The sequence below is a fragment of the Pezoporus wallicus genome, unplaced genomic scaffold, assembly GCF_028554395.1.
Source record: "Pezoporus wallicus isolate ANWC-B61680 ecotype Strahan unplaced genomic scaffold, APGP_CSIRO_Pwel_v1 contig_2012, whole genome shotgun sequence".
Lineage (NCBI taxonomy): Eukaryota > Metazoa > Chordata > Aves > Psittaciformes > Psittacidae > Pezoporus > Pezoporus wallicus.
Window position 1 is genome coordinate 4,392,979 of NW_026639840.1, and position 25,150 is coordinate 4,418,128.

Consider the following 25,150-nt stretch of genomic DNA (forward strand, 5'->3'; position numbering starts at 1 on the left):
AGCTCATACCCCTGGGAATACCTGTTCTTGTATATCCTCTCTAACTTTTTCCTCTGCCTGATGCGCGATTAAAACTAAACATCTCTATATATTGTTGGTCATTTACTTCTAAAGTGATCTCGCCTCCTTTGAAGGTAATGGTTGCTCCCAAATTTTCCAATAAATCTCTCCCTAGGAGAGCTTTTGGGGAGTTAGGCATATATAAGAATTTATGAATGCCCCATTGCTTTTCCAATTGATATTTCAATGGTTTACAAAAATACACCTTTTCACTTTGACCACTTGCCCCTTTTACCATAATATAATCATTCCCTACAGGAATTAAAGCTTTGTTCAACACTGAATATGTCGCGCCTGTATCAACTAAAAATTCTACTTCTTTTCCTGTTTCCCCTAGCTTCATTGTAACCAGCGGGTCTGCTAGGGAAGATTCCCCCAGTCCCCTTCATTCTTCTTTCACATGTGCGACCACCCTTCTCTTCCTTGTAGTTGTCCTATTTGGATGATGATTTCTTCTGTTCTCTGGGCACTCATCCTTCCAGTGTCCAAATTTCTTAGCATAGCACACACTGATCTTTACCCAACTGGGGTCCTGTCTCCATCCTCCTTCTTTTTCTTCTTCTACTACTGCCACCAATCTCCACATTCCCTGCTTATAGCCTTCCTCCCGACTACTAAATACTCGCCAAGCCTCATCTAATAGGATCTCTAGATTCCTTCCCTCTGTCAGCCGTAACTTTTGAAGCTTTCTTCTAATGTCCCCAGTAGATTATCCTAGACAGAGGGATACTAACTGTTATACCCCTACTTCCAATCCTGGATCTAACAGTGTGTTGTGAATCATGGTATCTCTTAATCGGTCTAAAAATTCCGATGGCGATTCCGAAGGGCCTTGTTTTACTGCATATAATGCTGACCAATTTATAGTTTTTGGTATAGCCCTCTCAACTTCTTTAACAATCCATTCCTGATAAGCCCATAGTCTCTCAAATTCTGCTGACTGGTTCGGATCCCATTTTGGATCCTGGAGGGGGAAGAATTCCCCCACATCCTCCTGTTTTCATCTTATAATAATCCTCGACTAGATCTCCTGCTGTTTTTATTATTAGCTATCTCTCTGTTTGTCATTCCCTCTAGTAGTAGTTGCAAATCATTCCAATCTGGATTATGCTGTTTCATGATAAACTGCAAATGTTTAGTAGCACTTACAGGGTCGTTATGATAATCCTTCGCTACCTTTTTCCATGCTTCCAAATCCAGAGTGGAAAAAGGCACCTTAATCAACATCGTAGTCCCCTCAGGCCCTACTGCTTCCCTAAGAGGTGCTTGCAATATGTGTCCCTGCTGTTTTTGCCAAGTTTGTGAGGAGACCGGACTCCCGGGGTGGGGGTGGGTGGGGGGTGATGGGGGGTGACAGTGTCCTCCAAATCTGTATCTACCCGTTCTCTTGATGGGGGCTTGAATAGATCCACTAACTCCTGGTTCACATCATGATGAATTTTATCTTGTTTCATGCACCTCTGACATATATTGCATGATGAACAGCATCGTTTTGGCCTGCTCTTATTTTCCTTATTGTCTCTAATGCTAATACCAAGGGATATTGGGGTGGTATTACTCCGCAATCCCTCTGGCACTCGGGATGATTCCGAAGGGTAAAGAACATATCTACTTATGATACTTCATCCCATTTTCCTTCCCTTCTTAAAAATAACATTAATTGTAACATAGTGGTATAGTCTAGGGTCCCTTTAAGTGGCCACTTTACCCCATCTTCCAGCTTATAAAGTGGCCACCACTGACTGCCGTATTTAATTAGAGTCCTTTTATCCTCCATTCCTCCTGGCCCTGCAATTTCTTTCCAGTGTTCTATAATGTATCCCAAGGGACTTTTTTCAGGATTTCCTTACTCTGGCCTGCCCCCATTTTCTATTTCCAATTTTATAACCTCCTTTCCTTGAATTTCCTTTGATATTTCTTACAGACTCTTTTCCAATTCTCTGTTCTTACTTCTCGATAGATCTCCGGAACTCTACGGCTCCTTCCACAGATCAACACGCTTATTTTTGGTCCCAACAGATGGTCAGCTGGATACTTCTGATTATTTTCTTTCATATACTTCCTAACACATCCAGAACAATAATTTACCCATTTGGTTTGTGAATTGCTGTAGAAATAGGCCCTACATAAGGGACACTGCCACAATATCCATGCAAAGTGCCACCTATAATATACAGTTATGTTCCCTCAGGGTACAGATGGGATCTCCTCTGGATGTTTAAGGGTCTGCTCTGTGTGTCACACCAGGAATTCAGGGTGCGCTGTCTGGCCTAAGGCTAACCACTGTGGGAGAGGCAGTCGTACCCTCCCCCAGTTCCTAAACTACCTAATGGTTATAGACAAACAGGATGTAAGGAAACAAACTGTTTCTGGCCTCTCTCCTCATGGAGAACACGGAACCGCAGATTAGGACTCCACATTGGCTTCGTAGCTATGCCACGTCTCAGTCACACAAACCACTTGCACATGGGATCCCACAGACACACTCATAGAGTGGTTCCGCTTACCCTTCTCCTGCTTCTGACACAGTCAGTAGCAGGTTTGTCCTGGCTCCCAAAACCTGGGATGCAGCGAAAACCCGGACTCACCCTATCCTCCCTCAGGATCGCTAGCAGCCACCCTATTAGTCAATGAGTGCCCAACCTGCTTGCAAGACCTGCCTGCCAAGGGGAACTACGCTCCGCCAGATGTCTCTGCACGCCTTACCAGCAGACCCGGGCCACACGTACGACTTATAGGCCCCCTAAAGTACAAACCTAAATTCCAAGTATACTGTTTTTCCACAGCTGGCACAGGTTGTTGTCTGCCCGTGCAGTGAGCAACGAGAAGTGGAGCTCCTCCAGGCAAGCGGACTGGGGCGCCTAGGATGTCCACCCCTTGCCCAATCCTGCAGCCGAGCAGACGTCTCCTGGCTGGCTCACCAAATTGATACGCGGATAGACTCCACAACTCGTTAAAGTTGTAAAGTAGGTATAATTTTATTCAGTGCTGAGGCGCATGGGGGATAGCTCCTCCAAAGGCACGCACACCGCAGCGTAGTTTCACTCTACATTTATTCTTTAAAGTTATACATATGCATGAGGTTGCACAATACACCTATACATATTCCTGTCCTATTCCTGTTTCAGATTACAATAAGCTAATAAGTCCTTTGTACTTGCACAGTGCCTCCTAGTGGTCGTGGGCGAGGGTCTGAAGATGAAGTAAACGAGTCTTCCTCGAGCCTGAACTTTTCACGTCTAGTCGTTATGCATGCTCCCTGGAGGCTTGGTCATTGTCCAAAGTGCAGAGCCAATTTCAGCCAGCCTAGGCATCCAAAGGATGGGAATCGAGTCATGGTCCCTAACTCTCAACAATAGCTCTGTCCTTATATCTTGTTCTAGCATACACGGTGAGTACGATAAGCATGAACGAGCAGTAACATTTAAGCAAGCTGCTTGACCTACCGCCATGTACATTGCAAGTCCAATAAGCATGAGCAAGCAGTAACACTGTTAAGCAAGTGGCTTGACTTACCCCCCCGTACATCGGTTAACCCTCCCCATCAGTGCAATGTCATACTCATCTTGGCTTGTGTTTTGCAGCCCCAATGGCTCTGACATGCAGCCTTCGTGTGTTCCCTTACCCCTAATTCTAAGCTTAACCCTAACTATTGTGATACTAAACTACTGAGGTATAGTTTCCAGTACTGTCGGTATTGCAAAGGAGAAATTGGAGTAAGGTCTAGGGTTTGTGTACCGTCGTGCTCATCTAGGTATGTGTTTTGCAGCACCATGGGTGTTCTTTGTTAGAAGCATTCAGAAGTGTCCTGGGTTCAGCAGTAGCAGTCATGTTTCTCCTTTGTGGTAGCTGGTGCAGTGCTGTGTTTTGACTTCCAGCCTGGGAACAGTGCTGGTGATACTGATGTTTTTGGTTGATGTTTACACTAAGGACTTTGTGAGGCTCATGCTCTGCCAGGGAGGAGGGGAAGCCGGGAGGAAGCAGAGATGGGGCGCCTGACCCAGGCTAGCCAAAGAGGTATTCCATACCACAGCACGTCATGCCTGGGGTGGGGGGTAACTGGGAGGTACCCGGAAGGACACGGGCTTCTGGGTTGGACTCGTTTCTTGGCGGGTGGTATTGTATTCTCTTCCCTTGTTATTTTCTCTTATCATTGTTGTCGTTGGTAGTAGCGGTGGTGATTTGTGTTGTACATTGGTTGCTGGACTGTTCTTGTCTCAACCAGTGGGAGTTGCACTCTTTTGATCCTCCTCCCTGTTCCTCCGGGAGCAGGGAAGGGGAGAGCCCCGGGGGGGCTCTTGATTGCTCTCAGCCCGGCACCACTCACTGGGAGTGAATGAACAAGCTGTCTGGCAAGGGTTTAAACCACAACAAGAAGGAACAAAGTTTCTTCAGTGCTGTACTCACCTTAATATGCCTTTTGCAGCCCCAATGGCTCTGGACCTGTAGGCTTTCTGACTCTTTGAACCCTAACCCGAAACTTTTGGAAACTATAATACTGAGACTCATGTATGCAGCACCAGGTGTGTTCCTTATTAGAAAGTTATGTGAGGACCATTGCTGGTGCAGTGTCTCACTGGTCTTGGTATGATTTTTACAACCCCAATGGCTCTAGACCTGTAGGCTTTGAGGCTCCCTGTACACTAATTGTGACCGTATTCGTAGCCTCTATGACAGTGTAATACTGATGCTGTGGTCTCCAGTCCAGGATGTGTTTCAGATGAGAAAGGTTTGTAAACACAAGGTTTGTGCAGTGCCTTACTCACTTGGTATGGCTTTTGCAGCCCCAGCCTCTCTGGACCTGTAGTCTTTGTGGCTCTTTGAACCCTAACCCTAAACAATTTCAAACAATAATACTGAGGCTCACGACTTCAGCACCATTGGTGTACCTCATTAAAGAGATTCATGAGGTCCAATGTTTGTGCAGTGCCGTACTCTTCTTGGTACGCCTTTTGCAGCTGCAGTGTCTCTGGACCTATAGGCTTTGTTATTCTTTGAACCCTAACCCTAACTCTAGCCCTACACACTTTCAAACCATAGTACTGAGGATCACATATCCAGGACCATGTGTGTACCTCATTAGAAACATTTGTAAAGACCAGTGTTGTTGCAGTGTAGTACTCATCCTGGTATGCCTTTTGCAGCAAAAATGCCTCTAGACCTGTAGGCTTCGTATCTCCCTGTACATTAATTCTAACCATAACTGTAGCCTTTCTGACACTGTACTACTGAGACTGTGGTCTCCAGTGTACTTGATATTACAGATGAGAAAGGTGTGTAAAGAACAATGATTGTGCAGAGTCCTACTCATCCTGGTATGCCTTTTGCAGTACCAGCGTCTCTGGACCTGTAGGCTTTGCAGCTCTCTGAACCCTAACCCTAATCTGAACCCTAAACTTTTTGAAACCATAATTCTGAGGCTGACATCTCCAGCACCATGGGTGCTTTTGATGAGTAAAATGTGTAAGAAGCAATGTTGGTGCAGTGTCATACTTGTCTTGGCTTGTGTTTTGCAGCCCCAGTGGCTCTGACTGGTAGGCTTTGTGTGTTCCCTTACCCCTAACTCTAACCTTAACCCTAAGCTCTATGATACTGTAATACTGAGGCTGTAGTCTCCAGTACAGTTGGTGTTGCAAAGGAGAAATTAGAGTAAGGTACATGGTTTGTGCAGTACTGTGCTCATCTTGGTATGCGTTTTGCAGCCCCAGTGGCTCTGACCTGTAGGCTTTGTGTGTTCCCTTACCCCTAACTGTAACCTTAACCCTAACCTCTATGCTACTGTAATACTGAGGCTGTAGTCTCCTGTCCAGTTGGTGTTGCAAAGGAAAAATTGAAGTAAGGTCTAGGGTTTGTGCAGTTCTGTTCCCGTCTTGGTATGCGTTTTGCAGCAACAGTGTTTCTGGACCTGTAGTCTTTGTGGGTCTTTGAATCCTAACCCTAACCATAACCCTAACCTCTTTCACTTCATAATACTGAGACTGGTTTATGGTGCCCACAGGTTTTGCACACAAGAAAGGTGTGTAAGAACCAATGTTTGTGCAGTGCCAAACTTGTCCTTGTATGCTTTTTGCAGCCACAATGTCTCTGGACCTGTAGGCATTGTGGCTCTTTGAACCCTAACCTGAAACTTTTTGAAACCAGAATGAGTCTCATGTATGCAGCGCTAGGGCTGTTCCTCATTAGAAAGATTTTGAGGACCAGTTTTGGTGCAGTGTCTCACTCTTCTTGATATGTTTGTTCCAGCCCTAATGTCTCTGCATCTGTAGGCTTTGAGGCTCCCTGTACGCTAATTCTGACCATAACCGTACCCTCTTTGACATTGTAGTACTGACACTGTGGTCTCCAGTCCAGGTGGTGTTTCAGATGAGAAAGGCTTGTAAACACAAGGTTTGTGCAGTGCCGTACTCACTTGGTATGGCTTTTGCAGCCCCCGCCTCTCTGGACCTGTAGTCTTTGTGGCTCTTTGGACCCTAACCCTAAACACTTTCAAACCGTAATAGTGATGGTCACATGTCCAGGCTTTGTTTGTGGTGTCTCTACAGACTGCCCCCAATACTTCAATAGATCGAAAGGGCATTTTTATTTTTGTTTTAATTCAGTCCACAGCTCCACTGTGCATCCTGGCCGTTCCACCGGTGGAGCACTAGGAGCCAAATTGGAGGGCAGCTTCTTTTGAACACGGTCATCAAACAACTAAAGGGGCCTCACTGCCTTTTTACACCCCCCATTAAAAACTTTTGCACAAACCCAACAACAAAAAATACACAGAACACCGTCTGCCCTCATCACACACACACATAACACACACACACACACACACACACACACACACACACACAAGGGATCCCACATGAACAGTTCACACAACTACAATATCTGAAACACAAAATCCAGACAATCATTGCCCCCACTACATGACCCCATGTACAGTACATGGCGCAAGGGTCCTGTGAAGACGAACAGGAAAGCAGCTCCGAGAAGCATCATTGCATTGCGAGTTGGCAGGCTCAATCTTAGCAGGTATCCTCGTGGAGGCAACATTGACTTGGGTGGTATGAGATTCTGCCTCCCCACACCGCATGAGTCTCGGGCTTTTATACTGACCAAAAAGCACACTCATTTCAATGCAGGGGGGCAGCCTACGTAGGAAGAAGTGGCTAGCCATATCTAGATAGGTCTCCAAGGGCCGATAGAAACATGGCCATATTTGTATTTGGCCAAATTCTGGTACATGAATATCAGAGACAGACAGTATCAAATAAGTTGTACATGGGCCCCGAGTCTGTGATCCGTCACGGTTTATGTGATATCTTTGATAAGATCATACAAGAGACCTTCCCACTGCGGGTCTTGATCTGGCACGTACACCACCAGAAAGCACACAATGCATCTGCATCCCCTGCTCGTCCCACTTCTCCCTTTATAGTTGCCTTTATGAGGATCTGGGGGATATAAAATAGGCTCCTTTTCCGGATCCATAGGCCCCTGGTAAAAAGGACGATACAGGTCATCATCAGAATTATCAGGTGGCAGAATCACAGGAGCAGCAGCAGCAGACTGATTTTTTGATCTCATGGCAGAGTCCGACAAAGAGTGTGGTGGTAAGGGAGCCAAATTTGCCACTTCTGCTCCCTGTGTTTGTGAGCCGACATGAACTTTTTGCAGTTTCAGAAATAACTTGCCGAGGGCTCAAGAAAGTGGTGACGACTTTACCATTTTTTGTAGCACAGTCCCACAGATTAATGCCAGTTTTATCCCAAATCTCCAGGGTATAAATATTAGTAGTATTAATAGATGGATAAGCTTTTAATAACCAGAGAAGGGTACTCTTCAATTCTTCCTCATCAACTTTTTTCCCATACTTCTTCAGAATAATAGCAAAGACTTCTAAAACATGTCTTTGCTCTTTTGTTAAAGCAGTCCCCATAGTTCTCAGCCACTTACCCCCATCCTGCGAGAGGCAACCCATGCTGTTTGAATTTGCATCCTTTCAGTGTACACCCTTGCTTCCTTTCAGCATGTAGTTCAGCTGAGCCATGCCACCGGATCGACGACTAGTGCCCCACACAGTGGGCTTCGTTATTGGTGTCTCACGACATGGACTCAAGTTGATGAGGAGAGTCAAAGTCAACTTTATTACAATCAAGCCCTTTTTATCCCTTTGTTGGGTACTTTCCTAACCTGCACAAGCATTCCATGTTCAATCTCATTGGCCCCTGTAAAAATCCCCAGGTAAATAGTCTAATCACAATGCTGAGCACACGTCCTTCACATGACGACGGTTTCACCTTGTTACTTCAGATCTTCTCATGACCCTCACATCCTCTCGCCTCCAACTGAGATTCCTTGTTACAACACCTTGGCTTAACCCCCAAAGGCTTGCTCCTTTACCTTTCTTGTCTTGCAACATTCCAAATTATCACCCCAAGGCTTGTCAAGTATCAAGGCCTCAGAGCTTGTTCCCAGTGTTTCTCATGCAAATCCTATTTCCTTCACTCCCCATATCATGCTAGTTTTGCTATGCCTCTTACAGCCAAAACAGCTTTAGACCTGTAGGCTTTGTGTCTCCCTGTGCACTATTTCCAACTGTAACTGTAGCCTCGATGGCACTGTAATACTGACACTGTGAACTGCAGCACAGTGTTCCTGATGAAAAAGGTGTGTAAAGAACAATGTTTGTGCAGTGCCATTCTTGTCTTGCTATGCATTTTGCAGCCCCAGTGTTTCTGGACCTGCAGGCTTTGTGGCTCTTTGAATCCTAACCTAACCCTAACCCTAAACATTTTTGAAATACTGAGGATCACGTCTCCAGCACCATTGATGTTCCTCATTAGAAAGTTTGGTAAGGACCAATGTTGGTGCAGTGTCGTATTTGTCTTGGTATGACTTTTGCAACGACAATGGCTCTAGATCTTGTGGCTCCCTCTACACTAACTCTAACCTTAGCCTTAACCTCTATGATACTGTAGAACTGAAGCGATTGGCTCCAGTACAGTTGGAGTTCCAGATGAGAAATGTGTGTAAGGTGCAAGATTTGTGCAGTGCCATATTTATCTTGGTATGACTTTTGCAGCTGAAATGTCTCTGGACCTGTAGGCTTCGTGGCTCTTTGAACCCTAACCCTAAATGCTTTGAAACCATAATACTAAGGTTCACGTCTCCAGCAAAATGGGTGTTCTTCATGAGTAAAATGTGTAAGGACCAATTCTGATGCAGTGTCATACAGCTCTTGGTGTGCCTTTTGCAGCCCCACTAGCTCCAGACCTGTAGACTTTGTGGCTCCCTCAACACTAACTCTAAAGTTAATCTTAACCTCTATGACACTGTAATATTGAAGCTCTAGCCGCCAGTACAGTCGGTATTCCAGATCAGAAATGTGAGTAAAGGACAAACTTTGTGCAGTGCCATACTCCTCTTGTTGTGCCTTTTGTCTCTGGACCTGTAGATTTTGTGGCTCTTTGAAGCCTAACCCTAACTGTAACCCTAAATTCCATCCCTCCAAAATACTGAGAGTGTGGATCACAATACTGGAGGTTTTTTAAGAATAGAAAGATGTGCAAGGACCTAAGTTTTGCAGTGCTGTACTCGACTTCTTATGCCTTATACAACCCCAGTGTCTCTGGACCTCTAGGCTTTGTGGCTCTTTGAACCCTAATCTTAACCCTAACCCTAAAGTCTTTGTAACCATAATACTGAGGCTTACGTCTGCAGCACTATGGGTGTTCTTCATTAGAAAGGTTTGTAAGGACCAGTATTGGTGCAGTGTCGTTCTTGTCTTGGTAAGCCTTTAGCAGCCAAAATGGCTCTAGACCTGTAGCCCTTGTGTTTCCCTGTAAATTAATTCTACCCATGACCGTACCCTCTATGACACTGTGATACTGAGGCTGTGGTCTCCAGTACAGACTGTGTTCCAGATGAGAAAGGTTTGAAAGGAACAGGGTTTGTGCAGTGCCATACTTGCCTTCGTAGGACTTTCACAGCAGCAGTGTCTCTGGAAATGTAGGCTTTGTGGCTCTTTGAACCTTAACGCTAACCCTAAACTTTTTGAAATCACAATACTAAAGCTCACATCTGTAGCACCATGGGTGTTTCTCATTAGATAGATTTGTAAGGTTCAGTGTTGGTGCAGTGTTGTACTGGTCTTGATATGCATTTTGCAACCACAATGGCTCTAGACTTGTTAGGTATTGTGGCTCCCTCTGCACTAACCTTATCCGTAACTTCTATGATACTGCAGTACTGAGGCTGTTGTCTCCAGTAGTCGGTGTTCCAGATGAGAAAGGTGTGCAAGGACTAATATTTGTGCAGTGCCATACTCAGCTTGGTATGACTTTTGCAGCTGCAATGTCTCGGGACCTGTAGGCTTTGTGGCTCTTTAAACCTAACCCTAAACTGTTTGAAACCGTTTTACTGAGGCTCAAGTCCCCAGCACCATAGGATTTCTTCATGAGTAAAATGTGTAAGGATCAATGTTGGTGCTCTGCTCTGAGCATCTTAGTATGCTTTTTACAGACCCAGTGTCTCTGAACCTGTAGGATTTGTGGCTCTTTGAACCCTAACCCTAAGTCTAAACTTTTTTAAAACATAATACTGAGGCTCATGACTCCAGCACCATGGGTGTTCCTCATTAGAAAGATTTATGAGGACCAGTGCTTGTTCAGTGCCATACTTGACTTAGTATGCCTTTTGCAACCCCAATGGCTCTGGACCTGTAGGGTTTGTGGCTCTTTGAACCCTAACCCTATACCTTTTGAAACCATAATACTGAGGCTCACGTCTCCAGCACCATGGGTGTTATTAGAAAGTTTTGTAAGGTCCAATGTTGGTGCAGCGTCGTATTGTTCTTGGTATGCCCTTTGCCTTCAGTGTTTCTGGACCTGTAGGCTTTGTGGCCCTTTTAATCCTCGTACTAACCATAACCCTAACCTCTATCTCTCCATAGTTATGAGACTGTGGTTTGGAGTACCTGTAGGTTTTCCTCATGAGAAAGGTGCGCAGGGATTAAAGTCTGTGCAGTGCTGTACTCTTGTACTCTTCTTGGCTTGAATTTTGCAGCTGCAATATCTCTGGAAATGTAGGCTTAGTTGCTCTTTGAACCCTAACCCTATACTTTTTGAAACCATAATTCTGAGGCTCACGTCTGCAGCACCATGGGTGTTCTTGATAAGTATAATGTGCAAGAACCAGCGTTGGTGCAGTACCATACTTGCCTTGGAATGCTTTTTGCAGCCCCAGGGCCTCTGGACCTATAAGATTTGTGGCTCTTTGAACCCTAAGCCTAACCCTAAGCTTTCTGAAACCATAATAATGAGGCTCACATCTCCAGCACCATGGGTGTTCTTGATCAGTTCAATGTATAAGGACCAACGTTGGTGCAGTATCGTATTCATCTTGGAATGCTTTTGTAAATCCTAGTGTCTCTGGAACGGTAGGATTTGTGGCTCTTTGAACCCTAACTGTAACCCTAGACGTTTTGAAATCATAATACTGAGGCTCACCTCTTCAGCTCCATGGGTGTTCCTCATTAGATAGATCTGTGAGGTCCAATGTTGGTGCACTGTTGTACTGGTCTTGGTATGACTTTTGCAACCACAGTGTCTCTGGAAATGTAGGCTTTGTGCCTCTTTGACTGCAAACCCTAAAACTAACTCTAAACTGTTTGAAACCATTATACTGAGGCTCAGATCTCCAGCATCATGGATTTTCTTGATGAGTAAAATGTGTAAGGACCAATGTTTGTACAGTGCCATACTCGTCTTGGTACGCCTTTTGCAGTCGCAGTGTCTCTGGACCTGTAGGATTCGTGGTTCTTTGAACCCTAACTGTAAACCTAAACATTTTGAAACCATAATACTGAGTCTTATGTCTCTAGCAACATGGGTGTTCCTTAGATAGATTTGTGAAGTCCAGTGTTGGTGCAGCGTCCCGCTGGTCTTGGTATACATTTTGCGCCACAATGTTTCTGGACCTGCAGGCATTGTGGCTCCCTCTACACTAACTCTAACCTTAACCCTAACCTCTGTGAGACTGTAGTACAGAGTCTGTATTTTCCTGTACAGTCGGTGATCCAGATGAGAAAGTTGTGTAATGAACAATGTTGGTGCAGTGCTGTACTCATCGTGGTATGATTTTTGCAGTCCCAATGGCTCTAGAACTGTAGGGTTTGTGGCTTTTTGAACCCTAACCCTATACTTTCTGAAACCATAATACTGAGGCTTATGTCTCCAGCACCATGGGTGTTCTTCATTAGAAAGTTTTGTAAAGTCTAATGTTGGTGCAGTGTCGTATTGTTCTTGGTATATGCCCTTTGCTTCCACAATGTTTCTGGACCTGCAGGCTTTGTGGCCCTTTTAATCCTCATGCTAACCGTAACCCTAACCTCTCTCTCCATAGTAATGAAACTGTGGTTTGGAGTACCTGTAGGTTTTCCTCATGAGAAAGGTGCGCAGGGATTAAAGTCTGTGCAGTGCTGTACTCTTATACTCTTCTTGGCTTGAATTTTGCAGCTGCAATATCTCTGGAAATGTAGGCTTAGTTGCTCTTTGAACCCTGACCCTAATCCTATACTTTTTGAAACCATAATTCTGAACCTCCATGGGTGCTCCTCATGAGACAGATTTGTAAGGACCAATGTCATTGCAGTGTCGTACTCATCTGGGAATGTCTTTTGCATCCCCAGTGTCTCTGGACCTGTATGTTTTGTTGCTCTCTGAGCCCTAAGCCTAACTCTAACCCAAAATTTTTGAAACCATAATAATGAGGGGCTCACGTCTTCACCAGCATAGGAGTTCCTCATGAGAAATGTGTGCAAGGACCAGTGTTGTGCTGTACTCATCTTGGTATGCCTTTGTTGCTCTCTGAACCATAACCCTATCCTGAATGGCATGTGGAACTGATACTCTGGACTAGAACACTGTGGGTGTACCACACAAAAAAGGGTTGTAATGCCCTATGTTGGTGCATTACCTTACTCATCATGGTATACTTTCTGCAGATCCAATGTATCTGGATCTCTAGGCTTTGTGGCTCTTTGAACCCTAAGCCTATACAGAATGGAATGTGATAATATTTCTTACGTCTTCAGAAACAAATGTGTCCCACATGAAAAGGGGTTGTAAGGTCCAATGTTTTTTGCATTGCTGTACTCATCTTGCCTTTTGCAGCCCAAATGTCTATGGACCAGTAGGCTTTGTGGCTCTTTGAACCCTAATCATAACGCTAACCCTAACTTTTATGACACTACAATACTGAGGTTTTAGTCTCCCATATAGTCGGTGTTTCAGATGACAATGGTGTGTAAGGACCAAGGTTTGTGCAGTGCTGTACTCTTGGCATGCATTTTGCGGCCCAAAGTTCTCTAAACCTCTAGTCTTTGTGGCTCCCTGTACACTAATTCTAACCATAACCGTAAACTCTATGGCACTCCAATACTGACGCTGTGCACTGCAGTAGAGATGGTGTTCCAGATGAGAAAGGTGTGAAACAAAAGGTTTGTGCAGTGCCACACTCAACTTGGCATCTGTTTCGCAGCTCCAATGTCTGTGGACCTGTAGGCTTTGTGGCTCCCTTAACGCTACCTCTAAGATTAACCCTAACTTCTATGAAACTGTACTAGCGAGGCTGTGGTCTCAGGTACAGCTGGTTCTACAGATAAGAAAGGTTTGTAAGGAACAAGTTTTGTGCAGTGACGTAATCACCTTGGTGTGCCTTTTGCAGCCCCAGTGTCTCTGGACCTGTAGGCTGTGTGGCTCTTTGAAACCTAACCCTAATCCTAACCCTAAACACTTTGAAACCATAATACTGAGGATCACATCTCCAGCACCATAGATGTTCCTCATGAGAAAGATTTGTAAGGACCAGTGTTGGTGCAGTTTCGTACTTGGCATGACTTTTCCAGCCCCAATGGCTCTAGACCTGTAGGCTTTGTGTCTCCTTGAACACTAATCCTAACTGTAACGTTAACCTCTATGACACCATAATACTGAGGCTCTGTCCTCCACTACAGTCAGAGACCCAGATGAGAAAGGTCTGCAAGGACCAGTGTTGGAGCAGTGGTGTACTTGTCTTGGTATGCCTTTTGCAGCCCCAGAGTATCTGGACCTATAGGCTTTGTGGCTCTTTGAACCCTAACTCTAACCCTAAACTTTTTGAAACCATAATACTGAGGTTCACGTCTCCACCACCATGCGAGTTCATCATGAGAAAGGATGTGCAAGAACTAATGCTGGCGAAGTGTTGTATTCGTCTTGGTATGACTTTTGCAACCCCAGTGTCTCTGAACCTGTAGGCTTTGTGGCTCTTTGAACCCTTATCCTACCCTGAATGGCATGTGAAACTGATGCTCGCATCTCCAACACCATGGCTGTCCCACAAAAAGAGGGGTTGTAAGACCCAGTGTTGATGCTGTGCTGTACTTGTCTTAGCATGCATCTTGCAGCCCCGATGTCTCTGGACTTGTTGGCTTTGTGGATCTTTAAACCATAATCCTAATCCTAACCCTAACCTCTGTGACACCATAATACTGAGGCTGTGGTCTGCAGTATATTCGGTGTTCCACATGAGAAAGGTCTGCAAGGACCAATGTTGTTGCAGTGTCATGCTCATCTTGGAATGCTTTTTGCAGCTGCAATATCTCTGGACCTGTAGGCTTTGTGGCTTTTTGAACCCTAACCCCAACCCTAACACTTATGACAACATAAAATTGAGTCTTTTGTCTTCGGTACAGTCAATGTTCCAGATGAGAAAGGTGTGTCTGGAACAAGGTTTGTGCAGTGCTGTACTCGTCTTAGTATGTCTTTTGCAGCTCCAGTGACTCTGCTCCTGTAGGCTTTGTGGCTCTTTGAACCTTAATGCTATCCAGAATGGCATGTGATAATATTTCTTATGACCCCAGCACCATGGGTGTCCCACATGAAATAAGGGGGTAAGGTCCAATGTTGGTGCAGTGCCATACTCATCTTGGCATGCCTTTTGCAGCCCCAAAGTCTCTGGAGCTGTAGGCTTTGTTGCTTCATGAACCCTAACCCTTACTGTAACCCTAACCGCTTTCACTCTATAATACTGTGATTGGTTTACAGTACAGTCAGTGTTCCGTATAAGAAAGGTGTGCAAGGACCAATGCTGGTGCACTGCTGTCTTGGTATGCCTTTTGCAACCCAGTGTCTCTGGACCTGTAGGATTTGTGGCTCTTTGAACTCTAACCTTATCCATAACCATAAACCCTAAACTTCATGAGACCATAATTCTGAGGCTTACGTCTCCAAAGCTATGGGTGTTCCTCATGAGAAAGATTTCTAAGGAGCAAAGTTGGTCAGTGTTGTACTCATATTGGCATGCCTTTTGCAGCCCCCTTGTCTGTGGACCTGTAGGCTTTGTGGCTCTTTGAACCCTAAACCTAAACCTAAACTTTTTGAAATCATAATACTGATGTTCATGTCTCCACCACCAGTGGAGCTCCTCATGAGAAATATGTATAAGCACCAATGACAGTGCGGTGCTGTACTCATCTTGGCATGCCTTTTGCGGCCCCAGTATCTCTGGATCTGTAGGCTTTGTGGCTCTTTGAACCCTAACCCTAAACATTTTGAAGCTATATTACTGAGTCTCACTTTTCCACCGCCATGGGAGTTCCTCATGAGAGATATGTTTAAGGACCAAGGATGGTGCAGTGCCGTACTCATCTTGGTATCTTTTTTGCAGTGCCGATAGCTCTGGACCTTTAGGCTTTGTGGCTTTCTGAACCCTAACCCTATCCTGAATAGCACGTGGACATATGGCTGATATCTCCAGTACCATGGTTGTCCCACATGGAAAAGTGGTGTAAGCTCCAATGTTTGTGCAGTGCCGTACTTGGCATGCCTTTTGCATCCTCAGTATCTGTGGACCTGCAGGCTTTGTTGCTTCCTCAACCCTAACCCTAACCCTATGCTGTTTGAAACCATAATACTGAGCCTCACATTTCCACCACCATGCAAGTTCATTGTGAGAGATATGTTTAAGGACTAATGATGGTGTAGTGCTGTACTCATCTTGGCATTTTTACACAACTCCAGTGTCTCTGGACCTGCAGACTTTGTGGCTCTCTAAACCCTAATCATATCCTGAATGGCACGTGAAATGACGCTTATGTCTCCAGCACAATGGATGTCCCACATGAAAAAGGGTTGTAAGGTCCAATGTTGGTACAGTGCCTTACTCGTCTTGGTATGCCTTTTCCATGCCCAATGCCTCTAGCCCTGTAGGCTTGTGGTTCTTTAAACCGTGATCCTAATCCTAACCCTAACCTCTGTGACGCCAGAATATTGAGGTTGCTGTTTCCAGTACAGTCGGTGTTCCAGAGGAGAAAGGTGTGTAAGGAGCAAGTTTTGTACAGTGCCCTGCTCATCTTGGCATGGGTTTTGCAGCCCCAGTGTCTCTGGATCTGTAGGCTTTTTGGCTCCCTGAACCCCAGCTGTAACTGTAACCCTAACACCTATGACACCCTAATACTGGGACTGTGGTTTAAAGTGCAGTCGGTGTTCCAGATGAGAAAGGTGTGCAATGACAAATGTTGGTGCAGTGCCGTACCTGTCTTGTTATGCCTTTTGCAGTCCCAGTGTGTATGGACCTGTAGGTTTTGTGGCTCGCTTAGCACTAACCCTAACTGTAGCCTTTACATTTATAACACCATTATACTGAAGCTCACATCTCCAGCAGCATGGGTGTTCCTCATGAGAAAGATGTTTAAGGACCAGTGTTGGTGCAGTGCTGTACACATCTTGGTATGCCTTTTGCAGCCCAGCTGTCTCTGGACCTGTAAGATATTTGGCTCTCAGAACCCTAACCCCATCCTGAATGGTGTGTGGAACTGATGCTCTTGTCTCCAGCGCCATGGGTGTCCCACATGAAAATGTGGTGTAAATTTCAATGTTGGTGCAGTGGCATACTCATCTTGGTATGCCTTTTTCAGCCCCAGTATTTCTGGACCTGTAGGCTTTGTGGCTCTTTGAAGAGGAACCCTAACCTTAACCCTGACTCTAGCCCTAACCCTAAACTTAAACCTATCTGAATGTGATCTTGGAGTGGAGGCTGAGGTTTCCTGCTCCACATGTGACCAAATGGAAAAATGTAGAAAAACCACTGTTGGTGCAATGCCGCAGTCCTCTTGGCATGCCTTTTACAGTCCCAGTGTCCCTGGACTGTGTGGATTAGATGGCCTGGCACATCATTCCCACAGTACTATAAGGCTCTAGTAGATACCAGTGTACAGTGTACCCTGATGCCATCAAACTATCAAGGTGTGGAACCCATTAGTATGTCTGGAGTGACAGAAGGATCCCAAGTGTTAACTGTACTGGAGGCTGAAATCGGTCTGACTTGAAAGGAGTTGCAAAAGCACCCCATTGTGCCTGGTCCAGATGCTCCATGCATCCTTGACATAGACTATCTCAGGATAGGGTACTTTAAAGACCAAAAGTGTACTGATGGGCATTTGGTGTAGCTGCCTTGGAGATGGAGGGAAGTAAGCATCTGTCCACCTTGCTGGGTCTCTCAGAGTATCCTTCCTTTGTGGGGCTGCTGAAGGTCAAAGAACAAGAGCCTGTCGTGACCACAACAGAGTACTGACGCAATATTGCACCAACCAAAACTCCAATTCCCATCCATAAGCTGATTTGTAGACCGAAGAGCCAAGGAGTGCTCAGCAGGAACTGCTCATCCTGTAATAGCCCCATATGGCCGTTGCAAAAGTCTAATGGAGAGTGAAGACAAACAGTAGACTATCGTGGCCTGAATGAAGTCACACCACCATGAGTGCTGCCGCAGCAGAGATGCTAGAACTCCAATATGAACTGGAGACAAAGGCAATGAAGAGGTATGCCACAACTGATATTGCCAATGCATTTTTCTCAATCCCTTTGGCAGCAGAGTGCAGGCCACAGTTCTCTTTTACTTGGAGGGGTGTCCAGTACACTTGGAACTGACTGCCCCAGTGTACGGTGCAGGGGTGGAAACACAGCCCTATTACCTGCCATGGCCTAATCCATACTGCACCAGAACAGGGGCAAGCTCCAGAACACCTGAAATACATTGGTGACATTATTGTGTAGGGTGATACAGCAGAAGAAGTTTTTGAGAAAGGAAGGAAAATAATCCAAATCCTGCTGAAGGCTGGTTTTGCCATAAAATGAAGTAAGGTCAAAGGACCTGCACAGGAGATTCAGTTTTATGGGAATAAAATGGCAAGGTGGATGTTGCCAGATCCCCGCAAATGTGATCAACAATATAACATCACTTGTCTTGGCACACTTTTACTAAGTGAAATATCAGTCTTTGCTGCTAAGAGTTACATTAATGTAAAGAATAGCCTGTGTATTAAGGAGTAGTCATTAACCGTCCAGTTTTCTTTATGTTCATTGCATTATCCCCTCTGCAATGCAAATCTTAGCCCACACTAATGTGATACTAGAGAAATTGAGCCCAAGGATGTAGGCAAAAGCAAATAATTATGCAGTAAGCCCCTTTCTCATCAGTAGACCAGGACTATGATCACTTAGGAAGCAGAAAAGAACTGGAATAAGCGAAGTCAGACATGGAATACTAGTGGTTTAACTTTCCTTTTTGATTTTGTAAGGAAAAAGTCATGTGGATGATCATCCCCCTTTAAGAATACTGAAATTTTTTAAAGAAACTTTCTGAAAAAACTTTGAGAGAGGAATGTGTTACTGACTGAAACATGCTGATATAGAACTCCTGTGTATGTTGATATAAAGGAAGATTCTCTTTTTTTCATCGATATAAACTCTTTCTGTACAGTCATCTGGAAAGAGAGGGGAATGAGTTAATTATGCTTCAGAAATCAAAATCAAATTTATAATATTCAGTCTTACATCTTTAATAAATTTTCTACAGTGATGCCCCAGCAATAACTCTTGGAGCTATGAGATAAATAGGAGTTAATAAAAAGCTTATAAATTTTAATAAAAAATGGCAGAATAGATCCTGATATATTATGATGTAAAACATTATCTCCCCTGTGATATGGTATTCCCACCCTGAAGAATGTCCTAATTTAATCATAATTCTCTTATATTTCTAGTAATGTAATAACGTACCTTCACTTACAAATAGTAGACTATATGTACCAGATTTTCGTTTTATGACTTTTTCTGAGCAGTTACAGTGCAAAAGGGTGAAGTCTGATAGTTCGCTAAAACTGGAATATTGTTAACAAGAAGCAAACGTATTTTTAAGAAAGCAGTGTTTTAAAATACTATACAGTGTATACCATACATCAAACTACTTCTGCTAGGCTGTTTTGTTATGTTTGAAGACCCTGGGAGGCCCTATTTGAAAAGTTGAAATTGTACCCCAAAGATAATACAATTCTATTATTAAAATTGAAAAGGGACTATGACAGTAGGCCTAAGAACTTGTTGACATTTCTGGTACACAAAAGTTTTTAAGATTATTCTTTTATTATTATTATTATTATTATTTTGTTGTAGGTTTTAATTTTTTTCTCCGAGCACTGCACCATTCAATTTGAAGGAATAAAGCATGACTATCTACAGGAGTAAGAAAAAAAATCTTTCAGATATTTGTGAATTTCTTTCTGCAAAATCTGTAGTATTAAACTGATTGCTGTTCATCAACATGGAGCATTATAAAGATTTTACTGGTGCTTCTCTGCAGGAACCTGAGTCACTCACCTTGGTCTTCATCACTCTCAAATAAGGCAACCATGGTGAATGCATGCCAAGGAAGTCTCCATACTATATGTTTCTGCAGTCTGTGCATAGAGGTTATTAAGTATAGGCAAATTAGTTTGTAGGACAAATGCAGTGTTTCTGTATCCTTTTAATCCAAGTGGGGAAAAAATATATTTTCAATGATTATTTCCTCCATTAAATGCAGAAATGAATGTATTTACATGTAAGGATCCAGTAGAACTGCCATAAAGTTTAACTGTGGACAGAAAAATATTTCAGGGTTTTAGGCTCCTCTCTATGTAAGACACGTCAGATGTTTTGAGACTTACTGCAGAGAAAAGATGGGAAAAGGTCTGATGACTTCAATTTTTCACACTATTGAAAAGTGTTGTGGATCCCATGGCATTTGAAAAAAAAAAAATTCAAAACAAAATAACCCCACCTTACTGTTGAAAGGAGAATTGGATTTTAATAGTTTGCCATAATTACTTCTTAGAGAAGGCTTTTCTCTTATGACCTGATGAAAGATGGAAGTTTCTTGTTTCCATTAAGTGCAATCACTGTGGTAGAAAAGACGTGCTTTGGAAAGAGGGGAATCCTTCTGAATACCCAGGAAGTCAGTTAGTGCAGTTGTCCTCACAGCCTTTTATTATACATCCTAATGGTCATTAAAAATAAATATATGACTGTCAGGTCTGCATAAATAGACCTTGAATAAGGTGAACTAGAGTGGCATTGGTGATCATTATTTACCTGTTCAGCTGTTCAAAATGCTTCAATAAAAAGTCTACTTGATAGAACAGTAATTGCTTCAAATTACATGCTTATCAGTGCTGTGGCAGTTTACTGTCAGGAGAATAGGAGGCTGTAAGAACAGCAAGGTACACACTAAGGGCAGCTCTGTTGAAGAGCTAAAACTTTGAACAATAATTTGTTTTTCAGAAGCTTTACACCTGCTGTTGATACTGAAGGAAATGTGAATCCAGTTTGGCTTTTTGTTCCACTATTGAGCTGGTATTAGCAGAAAGGAAAATATACAGGTCTGTATGCATACATATGTCTGTCTTCTATACTAGGGAGATCAAAAATACAGAAAAAATACAAAACTGCATAAAGCTAGGATGGTTTTGTTTCTGCATCTCTAATGGTATTTTAAAGTATACTAAATTCTATTCACTAATTCATAGTTAAGTTAAAATGCTCTGTCTTCAATTCCCCTTTAGCTAATGTGATTCTGAAAGAAATACTCTGTTCTGTGCTGGAACATTCCTTCAAGGCATGCATTCAGATTCCCCCCTTCCATCATAAAATTCGTTGCATTTGGGACTTCTTAGGGTAAGAAGAATTGATGTGTTGTCTGTTTTAATTATTAGAACTTGCTGTCTTCCTAAATAGTGCAATATTCCTGAAATGTAATCAGTAGCTGATACTGAAATCAAGATATTGCCATGGCTTCCAACTCATATTTGAATATTTTAACTTTAAATAATTGTCTGTGGATTGGTGTGATGTAATGGATCAGGGAACATATTCTATTATTGTCTAATCCATTCATCCTCATTTGACAACTTTTTAAGCCTGTCCAAGTCTACATTTTATTTTTCTTCCCTTCTTCACCGGACAGGGAAGTAATTTGGTGACTTTGCATTTACTTGCATGACATTACTGCCAGGTCAGTGCTGTTACTGTGAACTGCTAAATGATTCAGCTATTTAGTGTGCATCATCACCTCTGACAAATATGGGTGGAAGAGATGGAAAGAGCTGTCTTACATAACACATTTTGAAATGACTGCCTACACAAGATACCATTCCAGTACTACCTGCCTTCCCATGGATGGGAAGGTAAGTGCACAGGCCCTTTTACAATTTTTCCTGATTGGTTTGTTTCTATTCATATTTGTAGGCCTTTTTCTGGAATTCGCTACTAAATCTCCTTTCAACCTAGTCCTTTTATCTAGATGCTCAAATATCCTTCCATGCCTGTCTGGTTTGCTCTTCCTTCTTGTTGCCTAAATATATAGGATACTATAAAAAAAGGTTAAGTTTTGGAAGCTATTGCTCTCTTTATTGAGAACAAATTAACTTTCGTATTATTTGTGTTAGCAGAGCATTTGCCGGTGCTGTGACATCCCAGTTTGTTTTGTGTGTCTGTCCCCTGACCCCCACTCTTTCTGAGATTTTTTTTCTTTTGCCTAGAAAAAAGGTGGATGATCAGCCTTCTTAAACAATTTTCTGATCAGAGAGTATACCTGTTCTGGGTTCAGCAACAGCAGTCATTTTTTCTCCTTCTTAGTAGCTGGTGCAGTGCTGCGTTTTTGACTTTCAGCCTGGAAACAGCACCGATAGCACTGATGTTTTCAGTTGTTGCTAAGTCATGTTTACTCTTATCAAGGGCTTTCTGAGTCTCATGCTCTGCCAGGGAGGAGGGGAAGCTGGGAGGAAGCAGAGACAGGACACCTGACCTAAACTAGCCAAAGAGCTATTCCATACCACAGCAAGTCATGCCCAGCATATAAACTGGGGGCAGTTACCCGGAAGGTCCAGATTGCTGCTCAGGTCAGGCTGGGTGTTGGTCGGAGGGTGGTGAGCAGCTGTATTTGTTGCAGAATGACTCTAAGAGCAGGACCATAGAGTTCTGGAGGACTGTGCAAGCAAGGCAGGGGGTGGCCCCCACAGGTGGCCGGAGACCGGACCTGGGAGGAGAATGTGGAGGAAGCTGTGGGGGCTAACCAATACTGTTGTGCCAAGAAGGAGTGGCTGAATACCACTCCTATATATGTGTGAACTGCGTCACAAATAAAGTAGAAGTTGCTTATCACCCATATTGGGTTGGCCTGTCTGCTTCTCCTCGCCGCTTACATGTATTCTCTCCCCTTGTTATTTCCCTTATTATTATTATCATTGGTGGTAGCAGTAGTGGTTTGTGTTGTACCTTAGCTACTGGACTGATCTTATCTCAAGCCATGGGAGTTGCATTCTTTCAATTCTCCTCCCAACTCCTCTGGGAGGGGGGGACGAAGAAGGTGGGGAGAAAATTGGGGAGTGAGCAAGCGGCTGCATGGTTCTGAGTTACCGGCTGGGCTTAAACCTCGACAATACCAAAAAAAGTCTCACTCAAGTGTCAATGCACAGCTTGAAAATTATTTGCAATTATAAAATTTTAGGATTTTTTTGTAATTCCTTCTTAGAACCTTTTAGTTTTGCTCTGGGCACTGTCTCTAGTTTTTCTGTGGAACGTGCTTCTACGTCTCCCACCTCCCACTTTTAAATTAAGCTGATATGGCCTTGCAGTTACTTTTATTTGGGATGTACAACTTTAAAGCAACGCATATCTGAAAATATTAAAATTATGGGAGTTAACAGTATTACTGAAGTTAACAGAATATATTAGAACAAAGCAAATCTCCAAGTATATATTCAATTACTAGGCTTGCAGTGTACCACGATTTGATGATGTATTCTGTGCTTGCTGGATTTATAGGGTAAGAAGCTGGTGCATACTGGTGAACCTCACTTGGAGACAGAGGTATTTGTAGTGTGCTGTTTGTATTAAGACAGCTAATACTTGGGATAGATGTGGAGGGGAAAACAGACCTGGTTTTATTATGCTAAATGTTGCAGTAAAGATTGTGACCATTTTTTAATTACCATCCTGCTGCACATCTTTTTAAGCACTTCATAGTTCAAGTCAATCATGTTGCAGCAAATTGGATTTTATGTAAAAATTTAATTGGATTGTTCTTATGTGAATGAGTATTAGGAAAAGTCCTTTATCTGTTAAATGTTCAAAATTTTAGGAATGTTAAATACAATTTTTTTGCAAACAGCTTAGTGGTGAAAATGTAAATTTTGCCAGTGAAGATTATAAACCTTTTTTTTATTCTGTTTGAATAAATGGAATTTCTTCAACTGAACGACTATAATTCAGTCATTTCTGTACATTTTACATTCAGCCTATTACATTAATAACATTTCTAGCTTTGCTGAATATACAGATGGATTACGTTTTGTCGGTCTGATTCCTAATTTGAGGTCTGTGACTGGTTGATCTGAGGCATGGGGAACTTCATTAACCAGTGCAAGCCAATCATGCAACAGATTAAAATGCGATCAATTAATTGATTACAGAATAGCTGTTTGTAAGTAAACAGCTACATATTTTGACAGAAGAGTGGAGATTGTCTCTTGCATTAACATTGTGGAAATATTGTCTCTTGCATTAACATTGTGGGAATACAGCCCTTATGATTTTAAAGTTCTTGCTTATAATTATCTAAGTGACTCTCTTGAAGAAAATTACAAAAGAAAACATGCTGTATATGAAAAAAACAATGCATATTTTAATAATTACACTAATACTAAAAAGAACCCTCAGGGATTGGCCCTTTGATGGGTAAATAACAATAATACAGATTTTAATTTATGTTGCCATTCCTTTTGCCTGTTTCAAAACTCAGCTTGCTGTCCTTTTCTTCGCTTCAGGTTTCCTTATAGCTGATAGAGAAACAGCCAATTTTCTGAATAAAAGGTCACAAGTATGTGTGATTTTGCTCACGGTTTCTGTATCTGAATATATTCGTGTGTATAGCATGGTCTCTGCATACTCTACTTCTACAGCCCCATGTGGATTAGCCTCCTTTTTCTCACTGTTTTTGTTACAAGTTGCTGTGTCACTGACTGGCTTTTCACCAGCTTTGGCTATAACTATGCAACAGTATTTAGTTTGGATGACAGTGAATTTATATAATCAACTGACAACTTCTACAGATTTTTCAATGTCGGTGTTTAGAACTACTTCCTAGAACATTTCTCTTAACATGGAGCATGAAATATTTTGGTTCTGTAAAACAGAGCAAAGCAGTCGCAGGACTTGCCTTTAACAGCTAGAAGTAAATTTAATCCTCTCAGGATATGTTTGCTACCCTCAGGCAGCGCTTATATATGTGGTCTCTTCTACAGGTGCCTGCACGCATGCACACTATTGTGGATTTGATGAGGAAATGTCTTCTCTTGAGGACACTGATTTCAACTATAAAATCATAGAATCACAGAATGGTTTGGTTGGAATAGACCTTAAAGATCATCCAGTTCTAACCCCATGCCATGGGCAGGGACACCTTCCACTAGACCAGGTTGCACAAAGCCCCATCCAGCCTGGGCTAGAGGTTTCATAGTTTCGCCAGCCATTGCAGTAATTCACAGGTATGTGCCAGGTAAAACATAGAATCATGGAATCATAAAATAGTTAGGGTTGGAAAGGACCTAACTATCATCTAGTTCCAACCCTCCTGCCATGGGCAGGGACACCTCACACTAAACCATCTCACCCAAGGCTCTGTCTGACTTGGACTTGAACACAACCAGGGATGGAGCATTCACAACTTCCCTGGGCAACCTGTT

The 25,150-nt window shown here is 43.1% G+C and overlaps 1 protein-coding gene across 1 annotated transcript in view; it reads left to right on the forward strand.

Annotated features, from left to right (window-relative positions):
* Positions 1 to 17,846: 17,846 nt before the first annotated feature.
* Positions 17,847 to 25,150, forward strand: part of LOC130602977 (mannose-binding protein-like) — a 109,103-nt gene continuing 101,799 nt past the window's right edge. The window contains 1 exon segment of the mRNA XM_057416365.1: positions 17,847 to 17,911. Within this exon segment, the coding sequence (XP_057272348.1) occupies positions 17,847 to 17,911 (65 nt within the window).